The sequence below is a fragment of the Phocoena phocoena genome, chromosome 3, assembly GCF_963924675.1.
Source record: "Phocoena phocoena chromosome 3, mPhoPho1.1, whole genome shotgun sequence".
Lineage (NCBI taxonomy): Eukaryota > Metazoa > Chordata > Mammalia > Artiodactyla > Phocoenidae > Phocoena > Phocoena phocoena.
The window spans coordinates 164,290,046-164,300,344 of record NC_089221.1 but is presented as its reverse complement, the minus strand read 5'-3'; the positions used below and the strand labels follow the sequence as shown (position 1 = coordinate 164,300,344).

Genomic DNA, 10,299 nt, shown 5'->3' with positions numbered 1-10,299 from the left:
TGGGTAATCCAAAGAATAAAATAAATATATGAGTCTGTACTGTTATAAATAAAAGATTAGGTAAATGAATAAGGGAGAAGAGACAAATTTCCCTTAAAGAATATAGAGCTACCACATGATCCTGCAATCCCACTCCTGGTCATATACCCAGAGAAAACCATAATTCGAAAAGATACATGCACCCCAATTTTCATTGCAGCACTATTTACCATAGCCAAGACATGGAAGCAACCTAAATGCCCATTGACAGATGAATGGATAAAGAAGATGTGGTGTGTATATACAATGGGATATTACTCAGTCATATAAAATAATGACATAGTGCCATTTGCAGCAACATGGATGAACCTAGAGGTTATCATACTAAGTGAAGTAAGTCAGACAGAGAAAGACAAATATCATTTGATATCACTTATATGTGGAATCTAAAGAAAAGGTACAAATGAATTTATTTCCAAAACAGAAACAGACTCACAGACATAGAAAACAAAATTATGGTTACCAAAGGGGAAAGGAATGTAGGAGGGAGGGATACATTAGGAGGTTGGGATTAACATATACACATTACTATATATAAAATACATAATCAACAAGGACCTATTGCATAGCACAGGGAACTACACTCAGTATTTTGTAATAACCTGTAAGGGAAAAGAAACTGAAGAAGAATTTATATATATATATATATATATATATATATATATATATATATATATATGCTTCTTTTATATAAGAAACATATATATATTCAGTTATATATATATATAACTGAATCACTGTGCTGTACACCTGAAACTAACACGATACTGTAAATCAACTATACTTCAACAACAAAAAGAATATATGTAGATCCTCTTCCCTCCAGGAGATGGAGCTTAATCTTCTCCCCTCTCCTAAATAGTGTGGGGTGGGCTTAGTGACTCATTTCCAAAGAGTAGAGTAGACAAAGGGAAAAATAGTAACTCAACAGTGGAGAAAGCAGTTAGGCATTGTTTTAACCAAGTGATCAAGGTCACCATCATAGTGCTAAGTCATATGGATGTCATAGCTTGCTGATATGATGCAATGAGGATGGCATTTCACCTCTGTGGTCTTCTTCCCCCAAATCCATCATCAAATTCTAATCATGAGAAAACAGCAGGCAAACCCAAATTGAGAAACATTCTAAAAAATACCTGACCAGTATTCCTAAAAATAATCGAAATTGTGAGAAACAAGAAAAGAAACTGTCATGGACCAGAGGGACTACAGAGAAAAGATGACTCAAAAGAATGTAGTATCCTGGATGGGATCCTGAAACAAAAGGATATTAGTGGGAAAACCAGTGAAATCTGAAAAAAGTGTACAGTTTAGTTAATAGCATTGTACCAATGCTAGTTTCTCAGTTTTAACAAGTGTACCTGTCCCAACACATGCATAGCCTCTCCGTTATCAACATCCCTTTCAGAGTGGTGAATTGGTTACTACTGATGAACCTACATGGACACATTACAACCAAAGTCCATAGTTTACATTAGGGTTCACTCTTGTTGTTGTATATTCTATGATTTGGACAAATGTATAATGACATGTATCCACCATTATAGTCTCATACAGAGTAATTTTACTGCCCTAAAAACCCCCTGTGCTCTGCCTACTCATCCCTCCCTCTACCCTAACCCTTGACAACCACTGATCTTTTTACCGTCTCCATAGTTTTGCCTTTTCCAGAGTGTCGTATAGTTGGAATCATACAGTATATAGCCTCTTCACATTGGCTTCTTTCTCTTAGTAATTTGCATTTAAGTTTCATCCATATCTTTTCATGGCTTGGATAACTCATGTCTTTTAGCGCTGAATAATATTCCTTTGTCTGAATGTACCAGAGTTTATCCATTCATTTACTGAAGAACATCTTGGTTACTTCCAAGTTTTGGCAGTTACGAATGACGCTGCTATAAACAACTGTGTGCAGGTTTTTGTGTGGACATAGTTTTCAACTCCTTTGGGTAAATACCAAGTAGCGCTATTGCTGGATCTTATGATAAGAGTAAGTTTAGTTTTGTAAGAAACCAATAAACAGTCTTGCAAAGTGGCTGTACCATTTTGCATTCCCACCAGCAATGAATGAGAGTTCTTGTTGCTCCACAACCTCACCAGCATTTGGTGGTGTCAGTGTTTTGTATTTTGGCCATTCTAATAGGTGTGTAGTGGTATCTCATTGTTGTTTTAGTTTGCATTTTCTTAATGACATATCATGCGGAGAATCTTTTTCATATACTTATTTGCCATCTGTATATTTTCTTTGGCAAGGTGTCTGTTAAGGTCTTTGGCTCATTTAATTATCAAGTTTGTTCTTATTATTGAGTTTTAAGAGTTCTTTTTATATTTCGGATAACAGTCCTTTATCAATATTGAGTCTTCCTATCCATGAACATGAAATATCTCTCCAGACTCTGGTGATTTTTTAAAAATCTATTTACCATCATATTAAAAATTTTTTGTTGTTGTTGTTGCACCGGGTCTCTGTTGCTGTGCTCGGGCTTTCTCTAGTTGCGTCGAGCAGGGGCTACTCTTCTTTGTGGTGCGCAGGCTTCTCATTGCAGTGGCTTCTCTCGTTGCAGAGCACGGGCTCTAGACATGCGGACTTCAGTAGCTGTGGCGCACGGGCCTAGTTGCTCCATAGTATGTGGAATCTTCCCAGACCAGGGCTCGAACCCATGTCCCCTGCATTGGCAGGCGGATTCCTAACCACTGCGCCACGAGGGAAGTCCCCCTACCATCGTTCTTGTTTGCTTATTATATACTAGTCATTGTGCATGCTTACCTGCTTGACCTTAATTAATCCTTACAGCAATCTGTGGGGTAAAGAGTCACGTCTCTATTTTACATAAAAAAACTGAGGCTCAGAGAGGCTAAGCACTTTTCCAAGAGCACACAGCTAGGAAGTATTAGAGCTAGCATTTGTACCCAGGTCTGCATCCAGAATTTGACTCTGTCTCATTTGGTTTTGGAAATTTGCAGGACACATACTGCTGTGCAATATTATGCCCGGAGTGACAGCCACAGTCCATCTCTGGATTCACTCTTGAGTGCCTACATCATGATCGGCAAATATCTGGATTATCAGATTTGGGTTTTGTTGTTTATACCCTCCGTCTCCCAAAGATCTTGGTACTCATTCTCAATGGGTATCCAGACTAGAAGACAGAGACCAAATGTCTTTTGGCTGATCCATTCTTGCAACTCAAAATGACTGGATTAGTTGTTCATTGTTTTAGCAGCCAAATGAATGTGATTTGCAGCTATTTATTTGGGGCATTTATTTCAGAGTTGCTAGCCCTGTTCAATTGAATATAATTCTCAGAGCCAGTATGGTAGTGCTGCTGCTGATTGATAAATTAAGTCTCCAGCTGGCAGATGTGTTGAAGATTAGAACCAATGGCTGAGACTGATTTCTGGAGGCCTCTTGTTAAACTGCTTCTGTCTGCAATGTTAATGAGATTCTAAATCTTTCTACCTGGTCAACATTACTAATTTGGATTAATGGTGGAAAGAGGGCAAGGAACTACCTACTGCAGTCATTTGAGGAGCCTATGAAGATTTCTTGCCCATCCATTTCCATCTGCTAGGTGATATGTAAGATTCCAATATTAGAGATTCATTCCTTTGGCTATATAAATTTTTCATTCTCTGTAAAGTGAATCCATTAGGATAATGCACCTGGGTCCCTGTCACACTTTAGGGTGCGCGAGTTGAGTTCTTTCCAGAAAAGGGAAGTAGAGCAATTGAGAGGGTTGGAAGACTTTGGAAGATTCTGAGGAAAGAGGGAGGAACTCCAAGATGTCAAACTTCAGGGTTAAGCAAGCTTTGGGAATGCCATTTGGTGAGAAGAAAGCATAGATTCTTCTGCCACCTTGACAGGGGGCATTTGGGAATATGTGTGGGTATCTTTGCTTTTCACAAGACTGGGAGTGCTACTGACCCCCAGTGGGCATATGCCAGGGGTGCTCAACAACCCACAATGCACCAGACAGACTCAAACATCAAAAACTGTTCCACCAAAAATGCCAACACCATCACCACTGATAACTTTAGAGAATGCCAAGATAGGGATAATAAGTTTGTCCCTTTCAGAGCAGTGATTAGCAAACCTGGATGTACCCCCACTGACTTGCTGAATGAAAATGAGGGGAGAGGGAGGGCCCAGGAATCAGAATTTTTACAACACTTTGCAGGCATTTCTGACATACAGCCAGCTTGTCTGCTGTCTAGGCTTGGGTTAGGGTGTCTTGGAAGATTTTCTTTGTCGTCTGGTAAAAAGGCGGCCAGAGTTTGTCGTAGAGACTTCATGGTTAAAGTCCACAAGGAGAATTATCACAGATCACTAGGACAAGTGGCGCTACCTGGGATCTACATTCAGAAGCATTACAAACATTTTCTGTTGAAGTAGAGAACACCCAGAAAACTGCACAACTTATAGGTGCACAGCTCAATGAAAACTTTCAAAAGGCGCAACTTTTACAAAGTGAACTCACCTGTATAATTACCACTTAAATCGAGAAGATTCTAGAAGCCCCCCCCCCCCCCCCGGCCTTGTGCCAATGACTCCTCTACCCTCAAGGGTGATGGCTACTTCAACTTCTAAAGCACAGATTCATTTTGCCCATTTTGAAGTTTACATAACAAAAATTACACACCACGTTCTATCGTATGCCTGGCTTCTTTGATAGAAAATCGTTTGTGAGGTTCATCCATGCACTTGTGTGTAGCTGCTTCTGATCGTCCATTCTCATTGCTGCAGAAGGCTCTCTGTGCAAACGCCCCACGGAGTATTGATCTATTCTGCTATTGATAGATATTTGGGAAGTTTCCAATTTTTAACTAGTATGAATATGACGCTGTTCACATTCCAGGGAGTGTCTTTTAGTGGACCTATGTACTCATTCCTCCTGGGTTTATACCTAGGAGCGCAGATGCCGGGTCACAGGGTATTCACAGGGTCCAGCATTGGAAGAAATGACCAGTTTCCCAAAGTGTTTGTATCCAATTACCTCCACCCAACAGAGTCAGAAGGAGTTTCAGACCCAGGTCAGTGACCTGGGCATGTTTTAAAATCTCTCTCAGCCTCAATGTTTTCACTTGTAAAGTGGGGCTTCTATGAAGACTTGTAGATGCTTTATCTTGGTAAGGACTTTCTCAGTGAGGGGTTACTCTTTTCTGAAAAGCTCTGGGTCTTTAGAAATCTCTGTAGGTGATGCTTATGCTATATGAAACTCAACTGTCTTCTTGGGAAAGTCCATCATAACAAGTTATGTGTAAGTTCACTTTGCACAAGGCAGCCTTCTTATATGACTGGCTGTTCGTATCCATGAACGTGGGATTACTTCTTGATTCATATTAACTGTCATTTGCCTTTGAAATCTGAAACATCAAGTACAAAAATCATTAATATTTATTGAGAATCCTACACATCCCATTTCCTTGCAACTCTGATCACTCTTGGTTTAATCATTTTGTCCATACCTTGACAAGTTAGGAAATCTTAAAAGTGCTACAGGTAACCTGTAAAGGCTTACCCATAGGCACAGAATGGGGAATATATGTAAAGACATATCATCTTTTCTAGTATGTTTCAAATGAACTCATATACTGATGGGGGAGGGCATTAAATAGGATTCAACCAGCTAAGCCTTGAAAAAATATTTTTCTTCTTCGTCCTCTTCCCCTTCCTCTCTATCACCCCTGCCTTCTAGTCAATATATTGCTTTTGCAAAAATTCAACAGTTTCTTGGTACATCCACTTTGGTGACATCTTACAGACCTTAGATATGCTACCTTGTGACCCAGAAATTTCACACTTAAGGCTGTTCCTACAGAAATGCATATTTATAGGTGCCAGGATCATTCAAGGCAGGAATGTTTAAGAGCCTCAACTGGAAACAACTTAGATGTCCATCAACAAGGTAATGGATAAACAGATAGTGGCTTACTCTTTTATTGAAATACCATACAGCAGTGAAAGTGAATCCATCGCAGCGACATGTGACAACAGCAGATGAATCTTAAAGACATAATGCGTTTTTCAATTTTATTTTATTGAAGTACAGTTGGTTTACAGTGTTGTGTTCATTTCTGCTGTACAGCAAAATGATTCAGTTATACACATATATACATTCTTTTTCATATTATTTCCCATGATGGTTTATCATAGGATATTGAATATAGCTCCCTGTGCTATATTCCTTGGATGAACAACAGGGATACCTTGTTGTTTATCCATTCTGTATATAATTGCATCTGCTAATCCCAAACTCCCGATCCATCCCTCTCCCACCCCTCCCCTGCCACCTTGGCAGCCACAAGTCTGTTCTCTGTTAAAGACATAATGTTGAACCAAAGAAACGAAACATCATAGAGTATATACTGATGCTTATATTCATATAAAATCCAAAAAGATGCAAAGTGGGACTATTGTTTAGGAATGCACAATAAAGTAGTATAAGTATAAAGAATAGCAAGGCTATTAATACCATAAAGTCAGGATGTGATTATTGCTGAGGGAATTGGGCACATGTGTGTTTCCGGGGAGCCAGCTCTGGACCTGGGTGTTAGTTCCATGAGTGCTAGTTTCACAGCAAATTCTTACACTGTACATTTATGCTTTGAGTATTTTCCTGTGTGTTTTCACTTTCACAATACAAAAAGGGGAATGGGAAATAAAACTGTAGTGGCTCTGGAGAGAAGCGAACACCATGCAACATAAATAAGCCAGAAGCTTTATCCAGCCAAGTAGGACCTGGTTAGTTATCCGCCCCGGGCAGTTAAGATTTGCCACCTCTGGGGTTTTTCCGACGATGGGGGTCAATCTTTCATTCCAGCTTGCAGGGCCGATTTGAAACTTTCACAGAAGTACCATCAAACCATTCTCCCAGTTTTTAAAATTTGTCTTTTGCTAAATAGAGCAAATTTGTGTAGAGGACTCACTGCACCTCTAGACTTGAATCTCCTTCCTTTTCTACCTTTAAGTTTCTTCCTTTCTTCCTCCCTCCTTCTCCTTGCAAAGTGCTGGGAGTGTCCGGCTGTCTGCAACCGAAATGGAACCCGCTGAAAAGCAAGGTTTCCTCCCAAGGGAGGAGGAATCTGTCGTCCCAACTTCCCCCTTGCCTCCCGACCATCCGGCTCTCCCCTCTCTGCCCCACAAAACTCCGCTGAGACAGGTCCCTTCGCGCCTCCGCGATTGGTCGCGGGCCATCATGTGCCGACACTTTGGGTGGGTCTTTCTCCCGTTAAACTCATCAATCGCTCCTCTTTGGAGCCTCGCTGGCCAGTGGTTCAGACCTTTGCGCCCATTTCCTCCCCCCACGCCCCCCCCTCCCCGCTTACTTCCTCTTCCCCCCACCCCTCCACATCAGTCTTATTTTAGCAAAACCTAGAGGAGAAGGAAGAGGAGGCATTGGGAGGCGGGGTGGGGGGGCGATGGACGCTAGGCATTGCAGCATCCGGGAGCAGCTATTGAGTGGCTAAACGAACGGCGCATACCTCTCTCCCTCTCTCTCTTGGTTCTTTTTTTTCCTCCTGTTGGGAATTTTCAGGATTTCATTGCTGCAATTTAACCCCAAGATGAGGCACGGTTGAGCGAAACGCTGCGCGCACACTCACGCTCCTTCGTGAGCAGAAGAGGCAGCCGCTGGTGATTCAGGAAGAAAAAAAAAAAAAACAAAAACACCCGGACCCTGCGGCTTCAAGACTCCTTAAGAGCCCTTCGGAGCGTTTTCCTCCCCCCTCCCCTTCTTTCCTTAATACTCTTAATTTTAATTTAATTTCATTTATTTGGCTACAGATCTTCCAGCATTTTTAAGGTCTAGGAACTCAAGCAAAACAGAAAGGGGGATTTTTAAATTTGGGGGGCTGCCTTTCCCCCACCCCCCAGCAAAGACTTGGGCTTTTTTTTTTTAACAAAAAATGTTTTTAATGAGCCGGGCGCACTCCTTTTGCAAGATGCCAGCCTGACCCGGACCTCGGAGGAATTTGAAGCTTCCACTGCGTCCCGGGGGGCGTCCTTTGCAAACCGTTCGAGTCTTAAAGGGGGTGTGCGTTTTTTTTTTTTTAACTGTGTTTTTTTTTTTTTTTTCCTTCCGGAGTGGGTGGACTGGGGATTGCCTGGATTCCTTCCTCGGTTATTTTTTGCCTTGCTTCCCTCTCCCCTCCCCCCCTCCCCGGCCCCCGCGCCCCGCCCCCGCACCCTCCTCCAGCCCCTCCTTCTCTGGGGTCAGCCAGGAAGATGTCCCGAGCTGCTATCCCCGGCTGGGGCCGGGCAGCCGCCTTGTGAGCCCCCGACCCGAGGCGCCGAGCCGCCGCCGCCCGATGGGCTGGGCCGTGGAGCGTCTCCGCAGTCGCAGCTCCAGCCGCCGTCTTCACAGCCCCGGCAGCATCAGCATCAACATCGGCGGCGGCGGCGGCGGCGGCGTCTTCCGCATCGTTCGCCGCAGCGTAACCCGGAGCCCTTTGCTCTTTGCAGAATGGCCCGCTTCGGAGACGAGATGCCGGCCCGCTACGGGGGAGGAGGCTCCGGGGCAGCCGCCGGGGTGGTCGTGGGCGCCGGAGGCGGGCGAGGAGCCGGGGGCAGCCGGCAGGGCGGGCAGCCCGGGGCGCAAAGGATGTACAAGCAATCAATGGCGCAGAGAGCGCGGACCATGGCCCTGTACAACCCCATCCCCGTCCGACAGAACTGCCTCACGGTCAACCGGTCTCTATTCCTCTTCAGCGAGGACAACGTGGTGAGAAAATACGCCAAAAAGATCACCGAATGGCCATATCCTTTGCCCAAACCCCGGCAACTGCGCCTCCCCCTCCTCCCTCGCTTCCCCTCTTCCAGGCTGGGAGAGACCCGGGGGTTGATGGGAGGCGGGGGGGTGGGGGTGGTCTTCCAGGGGCTGGGAGAGGGGGCACCGGGGAGGAGTGTGGAGCATCTCTGCACCCCGAGCTGGGTTGAGGTACCGTGGAGGCTTGGGGTTGTGGGTGCCGGGGGAGTGGATTCTTCCCAAGGACCGATTTTAGAATGAGGGCTGGGCCCTGGGGTCGTACAGGGGCCTTTAGAGCCAGTTCCGGATGGGTCAGAGTTCTCCCCGAATGAGCGTAGACCAGGCCGGGGCCTGAGCACTCTGCGCAGGGCAGAGGAAGCATGGGGTCCTTGGCTGGGTTTCCTTAGCCGCCCCTCGCCGGAATCCACGGTTGCCTCCAGAGCTGGAGCCCAGTCCCAGCTCTCAGGCCTCTCCACCCCTGCGTGCCCGAGGTTGGGGGCTGCCCTCTCAAGGAGGGTGCCTAGGGGTTCCCAGGGCCAAGAGCCAGTGGGAGAGTATGTGGTCTTCACACTGAGGGGCCAGCACTGACCAGAATTAATATCTCGGGGTGGGCCGCTGGCCAGGAAGGGACGGGGGGCATTTTATTATTCCCCATGTCTGCAGGTTCCGTTTCCTTCCACCCACTGATTAGGGACCTCATCATCTTTTGAGGTGTAGAAAACATCCCGTTTGCCCCATCTGGGGCCCTGACCTGGAAGACCCAGGATGGGCTACTTCAATAAGAAAGATAGGACAAGAGAAAATGAGGTGCTGGGTCCTTCCTAGGGTGCCGTGTTAGGCCTTGGGTTGGAATCTGCTTCTTCCACCCTAGAGACCCGGGAGGGGACACCAGGAGAGTCAGCATCCATGTGGACATCTTGGGCAGGTAAATGCCTTTTTTTTTTTTTTAAATTAAAGACCCAGAGGAAGAAAGTGGAGTACACATTTTCCTCTGTTGAGATGCTACCAAAATCCGGATCCCCTTGTGTTTCTTTAAATTCGTGCCTGCTTGAAATAAACCTTGAGGAGGGCTTAACATCTGTTGAGATGTAGGGAGGCAAGGATGGGTAATTAGTCGGGCTTTCTAGCAGTTATCTAAGCATGACCCAGATTCCAAGTAGGGGGACAAACCCTGCTTCCCAGGCTGACTGGCCACCGTGCCGTGCCCAAATGTGCCGCTCCTCGGCTCGGTTCCAACTGGCTGCCCTCGGAGTAAAAACGAATGGGGCTGGTTGGGCCCATGGACTTCACTGATGAGCCCCCATCCTTTTTGTGTATGGTTTTGACAGGTATATAACTCAACAGGGCTGAGCCCCAGGTGGTCCTGGGGTTGCTTATTTGAGGAACACGTTGGCTGGTGGATTCACTTTTAGGGGCGACCAGAATTGAGCAGGATTTTGGCTACTGGGTCCGGAAACTGTAACAGAGGCCTCTGAGGTTTTGGAGTGTGTGTGGGCAGTCTGCTTCTAGGGTGGTG

General features: G+C 45.3%; 1 protein-coding gene across 3 annotated transcripts in view; it reads left to right on the top strand.

Moving 5' to 3' along the window:
* Positions 1-8,501: 8,501 nt before the first annotated feature.
* Positions 8,502-10,299, top strand: part of CACNA1A (calcium voltage-gated channel subunit alpha1 A) — a 236,061-nt gene continuing 234,263 nt past the window's right edge. For all 3 annotated transcript variants that reach the window (XM_065874591.1, XM_065874592.1, XM_065874589.1), the window contains exon 1: positions 8,502-8,794. In XM_065874591.1, coding sequence (XP_065730663.1) covers positions 8,502-8,794 — 293 coding nt within the window. The remainder of the gene's footprint in view (positions 8,795-10,299) is intronic.